The 19568-nt window shown below is 38.8% G+C and overlaps 1 protein-coding gene across 4 annotated transcripts in view; it reads right to left on the bottom strand.

The window, feature by feature from the left end:
* ANO6 (anoctamin 6) overlaps positions 1-19568 on the bottom strand; it is a 212809-nt gene that overhangs the window by 25452 nt on the left and 167789 nt on the right. For all 4 annotated transcript variants that reach the window (XM_024256710.3, XM_024256712.3, XM_024256711.3 and 1 more), the window contains 5 exons: positions 18309-18451; positions 16111-16188; positions 4935-5160; positions 3723-3892; positions 3428-3525 (listed from right to left, as the gene is read on the bottom strand). In XM_024256710.3, the coding sequence (XP_024112478.1) occupies positions 3428-3525; positions 3723-3892; positions 4935-5160; positions 16111-16188; positions 18309-18451 (715 nt within the window). The remainder of the gene's footprint in view (positions 1-3427; positions 3526-3722; positions 3893-4934; positions 5161-16110; positions 16189-18308; positions 18452-19568) is intronic.

Raw genomic sequence — 19568 nt, 5'->3', positions numbered from 1 at the left:
ACTTTACATCTCACTTCCTCTTCACCTCCATTATCATATTAAATCCACATACTGGAAATGATCATCATTTCTATTTAGGACATTCTACAGTATTCCCACTTGCTAATTTTGAAATACAAGCATCCTTCACTATCTGGATCTATTTTATGTGTCAGTTTACTGTTTCTGAACCTAGAGAGTAAGTGTGGATAGTGAGGGACACCTATATTTAGGACTCTGATTGCCTATAGCTCATCTTCTCTCCAAATCCTATCCTGAGAAGGGACATTTTCTCCTAAAACAGTTCTTTTTTCTTATTATATAAATAACTATACTTATTTATATAAGAAGAGGCATTTATGTTACAATATACATGTATAAATGTATATAAAGGAAAATTATAGCTATCTACTATTTAAATACCAAACAATTGATGCTACAGAGATTTTGGATCCTTAATTCTATTATCTCTGACATTTTATTATAAAAATTTCTCCAGAGTGAGTTATTTAACACGGGAATTACACTAGCCTTTTATTAAGAACAGAATAAAATTCCCAGGAATACCTTAAATATCAAAACACTAAGGTGGAGCTGGGAAGGCCAAAGGGCTCTGAGCTTGCTCTCTGGGTCTCACTGACAACTCTGTAATTTACTGATGTGATGTATCTGAAGCATATAAGGCACTTATTCATTCACTCAGCTGCTTCATACTGAGTCCCTGTCATATGCCAGGTACTGGGGAGGCCCCAAAAGGAACCTGGATCCCTGAGCCAGATATACTTCTTTCCTTGTTGCAAGATTCCTAGTCAAGGGGTATGCGCCCAAAGGCGGGAGAGGAAGGAAGGAAGAGGAGGGTACATGTATGGTGAAACATTTCTCCATGTTTCTCTTGACATACTTACACGATGTGAAAACAATTGCTGACTTATAAGGCTTTTCTCTATTTTTGGGGGGTGGGTATAGTTTTGGATAGAGAGGATAACTGATATATCTTTTTTTTTCCTTCGAGACGGAGTTTTGCTCTTGTTGCCTGGGCTGGAGTGCAATGGTGTGATCTCGGCTCACTGCAACCTCTGCTTCCAGGTTCAAGCGATTCTCTTGCCTCAGCCTCCTGAGTAATTGGGATTACAGGCATGCAACAAATGTCTGGCTAATTTTGTACTTTCAGTAGAGACGGGGTTTTTCCATGTTGGTCAGGCTGGTCTCGAACTCCCGACCTCAGGTGATCCGACCACCTTGGCCTCCCAAAGTGCTGGGATTACAGGTGTGAACCACGGCAGCTGGCTGATATATCTTTGATAAATTAGGACTTTGTATAAAAAAGGTAAGAAAACTGGCACCTATATAAAGAGAAGCAGCACCAGTCACTCTCTAATTTGGCTAACACTCAGCATTCCCAGTTTTCAAACAAGAAAACATAGGGGGGAGAAATTTGAAGGCAAAGTTCATATCACTGTAATTTTCAACAATGAGCTTACTTGAAGTGAAAGTATAAACCACGGATAGTATAATTCATCCTTTAAAATATTTCATGTGAACAAATTTCATTTCATATGAATTTCTCAATTCCAGTTTAGGAAATAGCTGCTAAAAACCAATGTTACTGAAACATAGTGTTAAATAATTAACCTACTTTTTTTCAGAAAACCCTTTTTAATCTCAGAATGGATTAAGACTTTCCTCAATTTTATATATTTGTTTTCATTTAGAAACACAGTACTATTTATGCATGACCTACTTTTACTTATCTGGAAAAATCTGAATATGAGCTCAATGAAAGTGAGGGTTGTTTTCTCCAGAGTAGGATAAAAAAAAAAAAAAAAAAAAAGAATTTCACAGCTAAAGCCAGAATCCCTTTCTGGGTAGGGGAAGAGGAAGGAGACAGATCTTTGTTTAGAGAAAGACCCTGACAGTTTCCATTGAAGACGGAGAATAAGACCTGTTAAAGAAATCTGGAAGGAGGCACTGAAACCCAGAGTGAGTTAACTGCTCAATAAAGAGAATGAACAGAAACTTGGTGACTGGGGAGAAAAAAGCCAGGAGTAGGAGAAGAAAGGAGAGAGAAGTTGTATGTGATGGAGGGAAGAGGGCAACATGGCAGGAGGCGAGAGCCTGTAAAGAAGGGTGATAAATTTTAAAAAATTCCCAGCTATATAGTGGGATAAAGGACTTTTTATAAAGGTAGAGGTTTTTTATTTCTAAACAAAAGAAGGGAAGAGGTGGTAGGGGAGATGAGAGGAGGGGGCCAGGGGAAAGAAGACAGAAGGCGGGAGAGGTGACTACAGAAGATAGTCACAAACATGAAACTTTGCTGGCTTTAAGATGGAGAAGAGGTTACAAGGCAGAGAGCATAGATGGTGGCCTCCAGAAGCTAGGAAAGGCAAAGAGATTCACCCCAGAGCCCTTGGAAAGGAACACAGCCCCACTAACACCTTGATTTTAGTCCAGTGAGATTTCTGACCCCCAGAACCATAAAATATGACATGTTGTTTTTATTCCATTAATCTTGGGGTAATTTGTTATAGCAGCAATAGAAAACCAAAACAAAAAGCTCCCTGAAATTTGCAGAAATTGCAGATGGTGTTGGAATTTACACTTTGATAGGGGAGGGGGCCTAAGTGAAAATTGTAAAGGGCAATGAAATCTTAGTTAACATTTGAAGTACAACTATTCTGTTGCTCTCATTTTTTAGGAAAACAACAGTAAGTCAAAGCCTTTGTGGTTATTATTTTAGACAATTATTTCTTAAAACATTATATATCCTAGTGCCTTAGGATCATGAAAGAACCTCTATTCTTAAAAGTTTGTACTCATGGGATCCTGGATTTGAATCCTACAGTAGCCTCTTAATGCTAATGTGAAACTCGGTAAATCATTTAACCTCTTTAAACCACAGATCTTCATTAGTAAAAAGGAGATAAAAATAAGGATAGTTTGGTAGATTAAATGATATATATATATACACACACACATATATATATACACATATATATATACACATATATACACATATATATATATATCACTTAATATGGTGACTGGAATTCATACTGACTTTAAAATGCATAACATATAGGAAAGAGAGAAGGATATGAGGATATGAGAAATTGTGGAAATACACAGTTCACAACTCTAACCAGTGCTATTGCTCAAAGGGCTGTGATTAGTCAGTCACCAACAATAGCCCAGTAGGTATAAACTCTAGCAGATGGGGATTTACATTAAATATAATGAAGGTTTTAAAATACAATTATTAGATCCTTGATACATTTGCATTGTTGGTTGGACTATGTTGTCTGGAGACCTTTAATGACAATAGATTCTGATCCATTTAGAGGTGGACATGCAGCAATGTGGCTATGTGGCTATGTAGGCAAATGATTTGCGTGGGTGGGCTGTTCTATCCCTTGTCCTTTTACCCATGGCTATACAATTTAACACTCACGGCAATAATACTTCTTGTATGTTATTCCAGATTGCTTTTCCTCCCATGATTATTGTCAGCTGAGTTGTCAGTTCAAGAAGACAGCCACCTGGGTCACACTAGAAGGTTAAAAAGAAAATACCATTTAAATATTCAATGGATCTAACTTGAAATATAGGCATTCTACTTTTCTGATATTTGTTCTGTTTAGGCTAAAAAATAAATCTAAGGAATTTACAATAAAGAACTATTCATTTGGGCAACTGAGAGAAAACTCAGCTTAAATTGGCAAGATAATACAATTATATATTCATACCTCTTCATTTCTGTATTTTCCCAACCAGTAAACTGGGTCTCCTGGATAGCCTACAAATTTGCCCTTAAAGAATGCTATGTAGAAGCATGAAGAGTAGTAGTTGACAAACTGGAATAAGAACATCTTCATGGTGAGGCTGTTCTCATAATCAGTCTGGGTCCTTGGGAGTTCTGTAGTTAAAAGAAAGAGAAATAAGATTTTAAAATTGTGAACAGCTTTGAGACTAATAAAAAATACTGATACATGAGTTAACATGTTAAAAAAAATACAATTCACACGGTTTCCATTTAAGCTGTTTTGAATTCCTTAATATAGCCACTGTGTTAATTCCAAGTTTGCACATTGTTATGAGTTCTCCCTCACAGTAGGAATACAACAGCCCACATGTTCCCACCTGCCCCACAAAAAAATCAACTGTTCCTTAAAATTTACAAGTCCAGTGTTATCAAATAAGAACTGCCATGGGTATAATTGACAGAAAATTATTTTTGAACTGCCTGCTAAATGATATTCTCTTGTTTTCCTGAATTGCAATAAGGTGGGTCTGTTGAAGAAAACAAGCAAACCAAGGTGCAACTTGCTAGAGGCATTTGGGAAAAACAAAATAGGTCATCCTCCTAGTGTGGAGTTTGAATCAGTTTGATCATTTTAGATGACCACCGAGCAGGCCATTCAGAGAACAACTCAGACATACGCAGTGTGGGAAGCACTTAACTTGGCCACTAAGCAGCTGCCTGGGATACAAGCCAGAGAGAAGAAACACATTAAAAAATCAAGGGCTGATGAGAATTATATTAATATGAATAGCACAGCACAGGGAAGACATGTAGCAGTGTGATAGCTTGTCCTCTCAGCAACCAAGGAACATATTTGCCACCGGAACCATGACCCTATTCCACTTATTTGCAATAAAGAGACTATTGACTTTCAACAATAGAGTACATGATCTAACGTAATTGAAAATATTATTCAGCACTGATCTGTTTACAGAGAGCTTGGACGTTATAATGATTGTCTTTGCTTTGTCCCTTTTACAAATGCAAAGCTGTAGATAATTTATTTCCATACATGCTACAGAAAATATGTTTACACTTGAAAATTTCTAAAAATTGTAACCTACTGGAATTGAAAAGCCTAAAAGATAACAGTCTCTGTTTTTGGCAGGTTCTAAAAATATGTCAGAAGTTACCTAAGCTATCAGTAGGACCTTACCAAAGTTTGTAATCATAATTGCCACTTTTTCATATATGGTGTTCAGAATCATGATAATTATAAAGCTGATGATGGAGGCCGTGATGGACGTGGCTGTCTGTGGAGTCAGGTACTTCTGGATTGGGTCTGTTCCATTAATGTTCTTGGGAAGTTTTGCAGAAAATACAATGAACACCGAGAGCCTATAGACAATGATCCCAATAACTGAAGCAATGATCAATAGAATCTGAAAGCACAATAAACACAGTAGCATGAGACTCACCAATAACTGCACTTGTACTATTAAAAACTGAACTCATACTTAACAAGGTGTGTGTGTAAAGTGATGTAAATTTCACATAAGTGATACCAGGGAGGGTAGAAAGTCTGGCATGTTAAATTTTTTAAAAAGAAAAAGGAATGATGGAAGTGAAAAAGTGCATCCACATATGTAAAATGTTAAGAGGAGAAACTGGGTGCAGGGGGTGGTGGGAGGGAACTGGAAACTATTTTATGTGCAATTTTTTTGTAAACCTAAAATTGCTCTAAAAAAGTCTATTTAAAAATGAGTATCTTTAGACAGCATAAAAATGGAACAACTAGTAGCATACTCTGGTAAAAGGAAAAAAATTAGTGTAGAACCAAAGAAAACATCCCTTCTACAATTACTAAATTATTTAAGTTGTGAGTTAATGGTTTTTGCTCACTCATACTCCATTAGGGAGCTACATTTCCTTGCAACAGAAAAGCTATCACCAATTGAAATGTCAGCAGGTGCTAGCTTTTGTCTTAATCACTGTAGCAGGGGAGAGTCTGAGCACTGCCAGTGAAGCTGGCACAGAGGTGCCCTGAGCTAACTGTTGGTACTGGCAGCAGGTCTCTGCTGATAAAAGCTTCACACACTTTTCACACTCAGATCTTACGACCTTAAACTGTCAGTCATTTGTACTTGTATTTCCACAAGATCCACGCCACTAGTCCACTGTATTTTTGACTGCATAATCCCCAGTAAGAGAGATTTTCACTTTCTCAGTAAGCAAATTTCTCACCACTCAATGACGCACATTAAAGGCCCCATGAATTTTCCTTACTTGATACACAGTACTAGACACTATTGGAGAGGCATCTTTAAACTGTTTCCCCTACATCTACTTTCTCCAGAACCATGCACTCAAGGTGTGTGACTGCTCGTGATGACAGAAAAGTTTCAGAGAAGGGAAACTGAGGACCAAGCAAACCATATCTTGTTGTTGATAGTAACAGAGGCCAGTTGTCACCTGTGGAGAGCAGTAAAGGGAGTGATTACAGGATGGTCCTGGGGCTAGATTCCTCTATTTGAGTACTAGCTCCACTGGGGCTTCAATATCTTCTCCTGTGTATTAGGAATACTATGGCACCTAACCTATAGAGTTGTTGAGGATTCAATGAGTTACTTCAGGTAAAAACAGAATATTAAGCTCAGGTACATGAAGAGCACTACATAAGTATTAGCTATGATTATAGCAACCAAAGTTAAGTGTTAAAAAAGATGTTTTTCTTGCTCTTTAAGAAATCTGCTTGTAGAGAAGGCATTGCATTTCTCCTGTGATCTATTTCCTTTCACAGTTAAGTCTCAACACTTGTGAGATGAGTAAGATTTGTGTGTGTATATGTAAAAATTAGATAAGGCTGAGAAAAATTAAACAGATGAATCAAGTCATCCTCTCTTAGCACAATACATACAGGGTGTTTATTATGTATTTTTAAAAATTATCTCCATAATGTTTATTATTAATGATAAAGATAACATTCTTTAAGTGCTTTCTGTTCACCTTAGCACACGTATATTTGTTTAATCTCATAACAGGCTTGTGAGGAAGGTAGTATAATATTATCTCTCTTTTACTGATGAGAAAAGAGAGGCTCAAAGACATTAAGCAATATGTCCAAGATTAGATAACTAGTAAATAAAGGAATTGGGGTCTCCTAAGATTCTGAAGACACACTCACCTCTCCATGCCACTGCCTCCCACGTGGTTTATGAAATGAATTCTAATTTATCCCAGAGCTTTTACAAACTTGTTAAGTTCCCATATTTCTTTGGGGTGCTTCACATACTTCAATATTTCTTCGTAGGGGCAGGAAGCTTTTTATTCTTCTTCCTCAAGTTAATAACTGATTTCTGATTCTAACATTAATACTTTTCTGATCATAACTTTAGTATATGGTCACTGTGGACAATCTGAAAGTACCTTGTAGTGAACACTGATTGCTTTTGCTAGCCTGGGTCTGTTCTCCATCCTAGAAGAGAACCCAGATTTTGCTTCAGGGGAAATAACTCCTCTGTTTTTAGCCCTGGGGTTTAGGTGGATTGCCCTAACGTGCTCCAGAGGTACAACCTGATTGGTTTGAGACAAACATGTAACATCCCACTGGACTCGGCAACTGATCCAGGGATTGACACATAACTCAGTAACAGCCACTGAGAAGTAAGGAGACATCTGTTAGTGCCCATGGGAAAGAGAAGCTTCACCTATCAATAGAGAAAGCCACTAAAAAAAAGACCTCGGCTGGGTGTGGTGGCTCACGCCTGTAATCCCAGCACTTTGAGGGGCTGCGGTGGGCAGATCACGAGGTCAGGAGTTCCAGACAAGCCTGGCCAACATGGTGAAACCCCGACTGTACTAAAAATACAAAAATTAGCTGGGTGTGGTGGCAGGTGCCTGTAATCCCAGCTACTCGGGAGGCTGAGGCAGGAGAATCGCTTGAACACGGAGGGCAGAGGTTGCAGTGAGCTGAGACCACGGCATTGCACTTCAGCCTGGGCGACAGAGCAAGAACCCGTCTCAGAAAAAAAACAAAAAACAAAACAAACAAAAAACCTCTCTTTGCTTGGAAGATGTGACATCTGAAATGCTGCAGCCATTCTGCTACCACAAGGAAGTGTCCAGACCCACCATGCCCAGGAGGACAGCTGACACAGAATGAAGGAAACCAAACACAGCCCTTGATAATATCTGGTCTGCAGTATATAGCTTTGACTGGAGCCATACCTCAGGCCTGGAATTTTCAGTTTCAGAGAATAAATAGGTGGAAAGAATAAATCTCACCTCCCCCTCTTTTGCTGTTGTTTAAACCAACTGAAGACCAATTTTCTGCCAACCATAACTTAAAGATTTCTAACAAAAATAACGAATAGGAAAAAATTTATCTACTATCTACATGTGGGCACAATTCCTTCAGGATTATGTATGCATTGTATGCATATTTAAAACCACTTTACATATTTTATCCTTCCCTTAAACCTATCATAAACAATAAGCATTTTTATATGCCTTAAAAAATTTTCATGACCATACTTTCTCATGGCCGCACAACATTCCACTGTTTGAAGGGTGAGAAGTAGAATATTTTGGTTGATATATATGTTTATGTATATATGTGTGTATATAAGTATATACATAAATGTTGTGATAAGTATGTGAAAAAATCTTACTTTTACTGACCATTTTCAAATATTTCCTGATTGGAAGTCCTAAGAGCTAAATTAGTGGATTAAAGCATATGAATATTTTTGAGACTTGAAACACAATTGCTAAGCTGCCTTCTAGGAAGCTGGAGCAGTGCAGAATTACAATAGTCTTGTATCGGAGTAGTCGACTGTTATACTTCATCCTCACAGACACTGAGTCCTATCATTCAAGAGGTGAAAAATCATATCTCATTTTAATGTGAATGGATTTAATCACTATTGAGATTTGGCATTTTGTAATGCTTACTGGTCATCATATTTTTTTCCTTTGTAATTGCACATTTATGTTCTGTCTCTTTAGCCACTGAGATCTTTGGTGTTATCTTCTAGATGATCTGGACTCCACGTATTAAAGGTATTGACCTCTTGTTTGCCCTACTGTTAACAAATATATCTTCTGGTATTTTGTTTACATTTAGGATACTTTTGATGCATGGAAATATTTAAATGTTTTCCTCTGAAACGTTTTCTATTGCTAGTAAATTTAGAAAATCTTTTTACATCTAAAGATCATATATTCATCAAATTAATTTGTAGTTTTTTTTTATACTTTAAGTTCTAGGGTACATGTGCACAACGTGCAGGTTTGACACATAGGTATACACGTGCCATGTTGGTTTGCTGCACCCATCAACTCATCATTCACATTAGGTATTTCTCCTAATGCTATGCTTCCCCTAGCCCCCCACTGCCCAACAGGCTCCAGTGTGTGATGTTCCCCACAGTGTCCAAGTGATCTCATTGTTCAGTTCCCACCTATGAGTGAGAACATGCGGTGTTTGGTTTTCTGTCCTTGTGATAGTTTGCTGAGAATGATGGTTTCCAGCTTCATCCATGTCCCTGCGACGGACATGAACTCATCCTTTTTTATGGCTGCATAGTATTCCATGGTGTATATGTGCCACATTTTCTTAATCCAATCTATCATTGATGGACATTTGGGTTGGTTCCAAGTCTTTGCTATTGTGAGCAGTGCTGCAATAAACATATGTGTGCATGTTTCTTTATAGTAGCATGATTTATAATCCTTTGGATATATACCCAGTAATGGGATTGCTGGGTCAAATGGTATTTCTAGTTCTACATCCTTGAGGAATCTCCACACAGTCTTCCACAATGGTTGAACCAATTTACACACCCAACAGTGTAAAAGCATTCCTATTTCTCCACATCCTATCTAGCACCTCTTGTTTCCTGACTTTTTAATGATTGCCATTCTAACTGGCAGGAGATGGTATCTCATTGTGGTTTTGATTTGCATTTCTCTGATGACCAGTAATTATGAGCATTGTTTCATGTGTCTGTTGGCTGCATAGATGTCTTCTTTTGAAAAGTGTCTGTTCATATGCTTTGCCCACTTTTTGATGGGGTTGTTTTCTTGTAAATTTGTTTGAGTTCTTTGTAGATTCTGGATATTAGCCCTTTGTCAGATGGGTAGATTGCAAAAATTTTCTCCCATTCTGTAGGTTGCCTGTTCACTCTGATGGTAGTTTCTTTTGCTGTGCAGAAGTTCTTTAGTTTAATTAGATCCCACTTGTCTATTTTGGCTTTTGTTGCCATTGCTTTTGGTGTTTTAGTCATGAAGTCCTCGCCCATGCCTATGTCCTGAATGGTATTGCCTAGGTTTTCTTCTAGGGTTTTTATGGCTTTAGGTCTAACATTTAAGTCTTTAATCCATCTTGAATTAATTTTTGTACAAGGTGTAAGGAAGAGATCCAGTTTCAGCTTTCTACATATGGCTAGCCAGTTTTCCCAGCACCATTTATTAAATAGTGAATCCTTTCCCCATTGCTTGTTTTTGTCAGGTTTGTCAAAGATCAAATGGTTGTAGATGTGTGGTGTTATTTCTGAGGCCTCTGTTCTTTTCCACTGGTCTTTGTAGTTCTTCTTGAAGAAGTCCTTCACATCCCTTTTAAGTTGGGATTCCTAGGTATTTTATTCTCTTTGTAGCAATTGTGAATGGGAGTTCACTCATGATTTGGCTCTTCGTTTGTCTCTTAATGGTGTATAGGAATGCTTGTGATTTTTGCCCATTGATTTTGTATCCTGAGACTTTGTTGAAGTTGCTTATTAGCTTAAGGAGATTTTGGGCTGAGACGAGGGGGTTTTCTAAATATACAATCATGTCATCTGCAAACAGGGACAATTTGACTTCCTCATTTCCTAACTGAATACCCTTTATTTCTTTCTCTTGCCTGACTGCCCTGGCCAGAACTTCTAACACTATGTTGAATGCGAGTGGAGAGAGAGGGCATCCTTGTCTTGTGCCAGTTTTCAAAGGGAATGTTTCCAGTTTTTGCACATTCAGTATGATATTGGCTGTGGGTTTGTCATAAATAGCTCTTATTATTTTGAAATATGTTCCATCAATACCTAGTTTATTGAGAGTTTTTAGCAGGAAGGGCTATTGAATTTTGTCAAAGGCCTTTTCTGCATCTATTGAGATAATCATGTGGTTTTTGTCACTGGTTCTGTTTATGTGATGGATTACGTTTATTGATTTGCATATGTTGAACCAGCCTTGCATCCTGGGGATAAAGCCTACTTGATCGTATTGGATAAGCTTTTTGATGTGCTGCTGCATTCGGTTTTCCAGTATTTTATTGAGGATTTTCACATTGATGTTCATCAGGGATACTGGCCTAAAATTCTCTTTTTTGTTGTGTCTCTGCCAGGCTTTGGTATCAGGATGATGCTGGCCTCATAAAATGAGTTAGGGAGGATTCCCTCTTTTTCTATTGATTGGAATAGTGTCAGAAGGAATGGTACCAGCTCCTTTTTGTACTTCTGGTAGAATTTGGCTGTGAATCCTTCTGGTCCTGGACTTTTTTTGGTTGGTAGGCTATTAATTATTGCCTCAATTTCAGAGCCTGTTATTGATCTATTCAGAGATTCAACTTCTTCCTGGTTTAGTTGTGGGAGGGTGTATGTGTCCAAGAATTTATCCATTTCTTGTAGATTTTCTAGTTTATTTTCATAGAGGTGTTTATGGTATTCTCTGATGGTAGTTTGTATTTCTGTGGGATCGGTGGTGATATCCCCTTTATCATTTTTTATTGCATCTACTTGATTCTTCTCTCTTTTCTTCTTTATTAGTCTTGCTACCCATCTACCAGTTTTGTTGATCTTTACAAAAAACCGGTCCTGGATTCACTGATTTTTTGAAGGGTTTTTTGTGTCTCTATCTCTTTCAGTTCTGCTTTTAGTTATTTCTTGCCTTCTGCTAGCTTTTGAATGTGTTTGCTCTTGCTTCTCTAGTTCTTTTAATTGTGATGTTAGGCTGCAGATTTTAGATCATTCCTGCTTTCCTTTGTGGGCATTTAGTGCTATAAATTTCCCTCTACACAGTGCTTTAAATGTGTCTCAGAGATTCTGGTATGTTGCGTCTTTGTTCTCACTGGTTTCAAAGAACATCTTTATTTCTGCCTTCATTTCGTTATGTACCCAGTAGTCATTCAGGAGCAGGTTGTTCAGTTTCCATGTAGATGTGCGGTTTTGAATGAGTTTCTTAATCCTGAGTTCTAGTTTGATTGCACTGTGGTCTGAGAGACAGTTTGTTGTGATTTCTGTTCTTTTGCATTTGCTGAGGAGTGCTTCACTTACAATTATGTGGTCAATTTTAGAATAAGTGTGATGTGGTGCTGAGAAGAATGTATATTCTGTTGATTTGGGGTGGAGAGTTCTGTAGATGTCTATTAGGTCTGTTTGTTGCAGATCTGAGTTCAGGTCCTGGATATCCTTGTTAACCTTCTGTCTCGTTGATCTAATATTGATAGTGGTGTGTTAAAGTCTCTGATTATTATTGTGTGGGAGTCTAAGTCTCTGCAGGTCTCTAAGGACTTGCTTTATGAATCTGGGTGCTCCTGTATTGGGTGCATGTATATTTACGAGTCTTAGCTCTTCTTGTTGAATTGATCCCTTTACCATTATATAATGGCCTATTTTGTCTCTCTTTTGATCTTTGTTGGTTTAAAGTCTGCTTTATGAGAGACTAGGATTGCAACCCCTGCTTTTTTTTGCTTTCCATTTGCTTGGTAGATCTTCCTCCATCCCTTTATTTTGAGCCTATATGTGTCTTTGCACATGAGATGGGTCTCCTGAATTCAGCACACTGATGGGTCTTGACTCTTTATCCAGTTTGCCAGTCTGTGTCTTTTAATTGGGGCATTTAGCCCATTTACATTTAAGGTTAATATTGTTATATGTGAATTTGATCCTGTCATTATGATGTTCGCTGCTTATTCTGCCTGTTAATTAAAGCAGTTTCTTCGTAGCATCGATGGTCTTTACAATTTGGCATGTTTTTGCTGGGGCTGGTACCGGTTGTTCCTTTCCATGTTTAGTGCTTGTTTCAGGAGCTCTTGTAAGGCAGGCCTGGTGGTGACAAAATCTCTCAGCATTTGCTTGTATGTGAAGGATTTTATCTCTCCTTCACTTATGAAGCTTAGTTTGGCTGGATATGAGATTCTGGGTTGAAAATTATTTTCTTTAAGAATGTTGAATATTGACCCCCATTCTTTTCTGGCTTGTAGGGTTTCTGCCAAGAGATGCGCTGTTAGTCTAATGGGCTTCCCTTTGTGGGTAACTCGGCCTTTCTCTCTGGCTGCCCTTAACACTTTTTCCTGCATTTCAACCTTGGTGAATCTGACAATTATGTGTCTTGGGGTTGCTCTTCTCAAGGAGTGTCTTTGTGGTGTTCTCTGTATTTCCTGAATTTGAATGTTGGCCTGCCTTGCTAGGTTGGGGAAGTTCTCCTGGATAATACCCGGAAGAGTGTTTTCCCACTTGGTTCCATTCTCCCTGTTACTTTCAGATACACCAATCAAACATAGATTTGGTCTTTTCACATAGTCCCATATTTCTTGGAGGCTTTGTTCATTTCTTTTTATTCTTTTTTCTCTAACCTTGTCTTCTCTATTTCATTAATTTGATCTTCAATCACTGATACCCTTTCTTCCACTTGATCAAATCGGCTATTGAAGCTTGTGCATGCATCACAAAGTTCCCGTGCCATGGTTTTCAGCTCCATCAGGTCATTTAAGGTCTTCTTTACACTGTTTATTCTAGTTAGCCATTCGTCTAACCTTTTTTCAAGGTTTTTAGCTTCCTTGAGATGGGTTAGAACGTTATCTTTTAGCTCAGAGAAGTTTGTTATTACTGACCTTCTGAAGCCTACTTCTATCAACTCGTCAAAGTCATTCTCTGTCCAGCTTTGTTCCGTTGCTAGCGAGGAGCTGTGATCCTCTGGAGGGGTAGAGATGCTCTGAATTTTAAAATTTTCAGCTTTTCTGCTGGTTTCTCCCCATCTTTGTGGTTTTATCTACCTTTGGTCTTTGATGTTGGTGACCTACAGATAGGGTTTTGGTGTAGATGACCTTTTTGTTGATGTTAATGCTATTCCTTTCTGTCTGTTTGTTTTCCTTCTAACAAACAGTCAGGTCCCTCAGCTGCAGGTCTGTTGGAGTTCCACTCCAGACCCTGTTTGCCTGGGTATCACCAGCGGAGGCTGCAGAACAGCAAATATTGCTGCCTGATCCTTCCTCTGGAAGCTTTGTTTCAGAGAGGCAGCACCCTATATGAGGTGTCTGTCGGCCCCCACTGGTAGGTGTCTCCCAGTTAGGCTACACGGGGGTCAGGGACCCATTTGAGGAGGTAGTCTGTCCATTCTCAGAGCTCAAACGCTGTGCTGGGAGAACCACTGCTCTCTTCAGAGCTGTCAGACAGGGACATTTACGTCTGCAGAAGTTTCTGCTGCCTTTTGTTCAGCTATGCCCTGCCCACAGAGGTGGAGTCTAGATGCATTAGGCCTTGTTGAGCTGCGGTGGGCTCTGCCCAGTTTGAGCTTCCTGGCTGCTTTGTTTACCTACTCAAGCCTCAGCAATGGTGGACGCCCCTCCTCTAGCCAGGCTGCCACCTCGCAGATTGATCCCAAACTGCTGCGCTAGCAGTGAGCAAGGCTGCTTGGGCATGGGACCCACTGAGCCAGGCATGGTAGAGAATCACTTTGTCTGCTGGTTCCAAAGACCTTGGGAAAAGTGCAGTATTTGGGCAGGGGGTGTCCCGTTCTTCCAGATAGTCTGTCACGGTTTCTCTTGGATAGGAAAGGGAAATCCCTCGACCCCTTGTGCTTCCCGGGTGAGGCGATGCCCTGCCCTGCTTCAGCTCGCCTTCTGTGGGCTGCACCCACTGTCCAACCAATCCCAATGAGATGAACCAGGTACCTCAGTTGGAAATACAGAAATCACCCGTCTTCTGCATTGATCATGCTGGGAGCTACAGACCGGAGCTGTTCCTATTCGGCCATCTTGGCAACTCCCTTTTTAACATTTTTTTTTGAGACAGTCTCACTCTGTCACCCAGACTGGAGTGCAGTGGTGCAATCTCAGCTCCCTGCAACCTCCACCTCCTGGACTCAAGCAATTCACCTGCTCAGTCTCCCAAGTAGCTGAGATCACAGGTGCACACCTGGCTAATTTTTATATTTTTAGTAAAGACAGGGTTTCGCCATGTTGGCCAGGCTGATCTCGAACTCCTGACCTCAGGTGATCTGCTGCCTCAACCTCCCAAAGTGCTGGGATTACAGGCATGAGCCACTGTGCCTGGCCTTTAATTTTTTTTTAATGTTTTTGAAATTTATTATAGTATATGGTTTAAAGTAAGACTTTAACGTTTATTGTCCCCCCAAATAGCTAACAAGTATTCCATTACTATTTATTGAATAATCTCCACTTGTCTGATGGATTTATAATGCCTCTTTTCTGACATATTACATTTTTATTGCTATCAGGGGCTATTCCTAGGCTTCATGTGCTATTCTTGAATCTGGCTGTTCTTGAGCCGTTAAAACTCACACTAAATTATTACATCACTAATATGATTCCATCAATAAGCCCAAAACTAACTTAGTAAGTACTGATATTTTACAGAAAATGTGTTTCTAGCTAGAATCATTCATTTAATCATTCATTCAGATCCTTTACAACTTTCAATAGTTTTTATGTTTTCTTTGATAGTTCCCATTATCTTTTTGTTAAGGGTATTCCTAGACATTTTATTTTATTTTTTTTGAGATAGAGTCTTGCTCTGTCACCCAGTCGAGTGCAGTGGCGTGATTTTCACTCACTGCAACCTCCGTCTCCTGGGTTCAAGTGATTCTTGTGCCTCAGCCTCCCAAGTAGCTGGGACTACAGGTGTGTGACACCATGCCTGGCTAATTTTTGTATTTTCAGTAGTGACGGGGTTTTATCATGTTGGCTAGGCTGGTCTTGACTCCTGACCTCAGGTGATCCGCCCAGCTCGGCCTCCCAAGGTGCTTGGATTATAGGCGTGCGCCACTGCCCCCGGCCAACATTTTATTTTGATTGTTGCTGTTGGAAAATTTTAGAATTCTTAATGCCTTCCATTTGGTCTTCACCTGAAACTGGAAAATCCTGAATCACTGATTTAAACAGATGAGGTGAAAAGAACTAGAAGAACCACTGTGAACAGATAAGGTATCTTGAACCTTGGGAGTTGCTCTATGTGGTGGCTAAAATAGTTCTCTGGAAATATCTGTCTGTCTCTCTGAGACCATATAGTTTCCAGGCTCAGCATTTAGTTTCCTCAACATTTAAAATTAGATATTAAAAAAAAGTTACATAATAAAAACATTTTTAATCATTCAAAACATTTTTGTGATAGAATTACCCAGAAAAAGACAGCACTGGCACAGAGGGTTATCCGTATACATTTTCCCCAGGCAGTAAAGGGAATGCGTTCTTCTTCCTAATTACAAAAACAAAAAAGTTTAGTCAATCAAGGGATTACTGTAATAAAATTATTTTTCTCCTGACTGGCCAATAAATCTTAGACTTAATTTTAAAAAATTAGTTTGCAAGCATAGTCTCCTTACTCATAATTGCACTTTTTTGTTAACAATTTCAAAGTCACACATCACAAAACATGTGCAGTGTTCATTTTAATAAGTTTTTGGAACATGCAAGCATGAATAAACTGTTTATCGGCCACAACCCGAGCTCAGGAATCTGGGTGTCTGATGGTGCCAAGCTGCAAAGCTATACTTCTGGGCTTGTCTTAGGTTTTAGAAATCACTGTGATGATAGCACAGAGCCCAGGCAGGACAAAAAGTTTCCTAGATGTCTGCGAATACTAGGTATCCACTATGTGTTTCTTGGTTGGGCTTTATATATTAACTTTGAATAAATTTTTAGAAGATTTCCATTTTATAGTTCACAAAAATATATTTAAATTCTTAAGAGTAGAAATCAACCCTCTACATGATTTATCTGTATTGTAAGAGCAGCCTAATAACAGCTGCAAATACTTACAGAGTATTTAACTCTGTGCCAGGCACACTATTCTAAGTAGCTTCTATACATTAACTCAATCCTTAGCTGCAATCATGAGAAAACAACTGTATCATTCCCATTTTATAGATGAGGTCACTGAGGCACCGGGAAGTTAACTAATTTGTCCAAGATCACCCAACTAGTAAGTTGCTGTGTTCAGGCGTGAACTCTGGCATCAGAGACTTCACCATCACGCTATAGGCCTCTCTAAACAAAGGGAGGGTATGTGGGCAACAAAAGTGAAACGAGGAATAACCATAAAGAAAAAGGAACCTACACTTGCAATGTTTTAACAAGCAACATTTCAAGGGAAATTTAACTTATAAGCTGGCAATTTTAACTATAAAATTGGCAGGTTTAAATGACCAAATTGTCTTTTCTTCAGTATTTTTCCCATGTTGCTGGTATTATAAGATTTTTTAGTGCTCAAACAACTTCATAAACATCTAATTTTGTTTAAGTTTCGGCTTTCATTTCTGAATATACAATCTTTCAACAACATATGCTTTGACCCTGTCCTCTCTAGTAAACAGCAGGAACTATTCATAATGGGGATTATTTGAAGCTTTTACATTGTGAAAGACAAATGTCACTTTCTACTGGTAATTGAACCTCGTTTTTTCCTATTTGTAAAAGGAAGAAGTTGAACTGTTCCCTCTGGTTCCTTTTAGTGCCAACATTTTGTAAATCTGTGATTCAATTTATAAAACCTATAGTTGGGAACATTTTCAGACATTCTTGGTAAAAGCATTTTCTTTCCAAGAGCTATTTGTATTCAGAACCTACTGTTCTTATGCTGATGACTGCAAGTACAATCAGCTCAAAGTTTTCTGTGTTGATGGAAAGAAGCAAGAATGCAGATGATTTAAAAATCATCTTTCAGGGACTTTGGAATATTTATACAGACAGAATATAGTTTTTTATTTTTGGAGTAGCGGTAGCAGCAGCAAATCTACCTTTCCAATGACATAAAATACCTAGCACAGTACCCGAACAAAGTTGGACCTCAAAAAGTACTTTCCTTCTTCCTCCATCCTTTCTCCAACTTTAGGATAAAGGCCACACTACTTTCTGCACATCCCAACCAGAAGGTGGAGCAGTGACTGAGGCTTACTGCAAGATAAACGGGCAGCTGGTCTAGGATGAATAAGGGGCTGGAATAATGAAAGTATACGTGAAAAATTGAGAATCAACTATAAAAACCAGTGCCTCTTTCCTTATATCTCTATGTCACAGTAAAAATTATTTTTTTTGTATTTTTACTGTTTTTATGAAAGAAGGGGCCCCATTTATCTCCTGTGTCTACTGTTCTAAGCAGTGCTTCTGCACTTTGGCTGCACATCAGAATCACCAAAGGAGCTTTAAAAAAACCCCTGTGCTCAGAATACCCCCAGGTTACTAAGTACCAGAGTATGTAGTGATGGAACTCAGGTATCAATATTTTTTAAGCTCCCCCAAGTGACTCTAATGTGCAGCCAAGGAGGAGAACCACAGCAGTAAGTAGATCAAACTGCACCTAAATACGACCCTGCTTACCTGAGTAATCTCATTTATCACTATGTGAGTACATCGTGCTTCGTATTCTGGTCGGGCTTGTTCTTCCTGCTGTAACTCAACAGTATCCCATTCATACTCAAGTTCTGCCTGGCGTCGCTTCCAAAACTCCAAAAACAAGGTAACTAACAGAGAGACAGAACAGCTTGTGTGGATTTTCAATGATGACTGATGTTTCAGAAATCTGTACCGAACAATATTAATTATCCATTGTACTGGCCTGTTTTCACACTGCTATAAAGAACTACCCGGACTGGGTAATTTATAAAGGAAAGAGGTTTAATTGACTCACAGTTCTGCATGGCTGGGGAGGCCTCAGGAAACTTAAAATCATGGTGTAAGGCGAAGGGAAAGCAAAACACGTCTTACATGGCAATAGGAGAGAGAGAACACGGAGGAAAGTGCTACAGCTTTAAACCATCAGATCTCATGAGAACTCACTCACTATCATGAGAACAGGATGGGGGAAATCCACCCCCATGATCCAGTCACCTCCCACCAGGCCCCTCCCCTGACACATGGGGATTATAATTCGACATGAGATTTGGGTGGGGACACAGAGCCAAACCATGTCATCCATAATACTTTTGTATATGGCAAATCAAATCTAAATTATAGGAGATACTACTATTTAAAAGGGAAAAACATGATTTTAAAGAAAATGTTGGTAATTTACAACATTATGAAATAGACTATAGATTCTGGGAAAGGCAATGTGATGGTCAGAAGACATGTGAGTATGTCTGACACTGAAGCATATGTTTCAGCACCTTATTGCCAACTAAAACACAAATAATGCCCACAGTTCCAAAGGAGCTCATGGTCCATCCTTCATCTGCTTTTCCCTGCACCCTCATTCTTGTACTCTCCTTTCCTTCCTAAGGGCCTACAGGGGAAGAGGAATACTTTAGGATGTCCCAAATAAATTAATATTCATTCATACGGAAAACTGGTATTTTTCTCAATCTTATATAAAGTATGACTAAAATAATTTTTTAGGAATCATTTTTCAGAATTTTTAACTTAAATACTAAATAAAAACATTAAATGTTAATTGAAAAAATGCAGTTTCAGGGTAAATACCCTATGCCCTTCTTCTAATCAGACTGCGAACCCTAAGTCCTTCCTATAAAGAAATTCTGTAATCACCACTCTTCTAGTTACATTCTTTGAGTGTCTACTATCAGCTGGGAATAAAGAGAAAACAAGACACAGTCCCTGCTTCAAGGAGCTCCTAGGCAT

This window comes from Pongo abelii, chromosome 10 (assembly GCF_028885655.2).
Source record: "Pongo abelii isolate AG06213 chromosome 10, NHGRI_mPonAbe1-v2.0_pri, whole genome shotgun sequence".
Classification (NCBI taxonomy): Eukaryota; Metazoa; Chordata; class Mammalia; order Primates; family Hominidae; genus Pongo; species Pongo abelii.
This window is presented reverse-complemented; position numbering and strand designations above follow the sequence as displayed.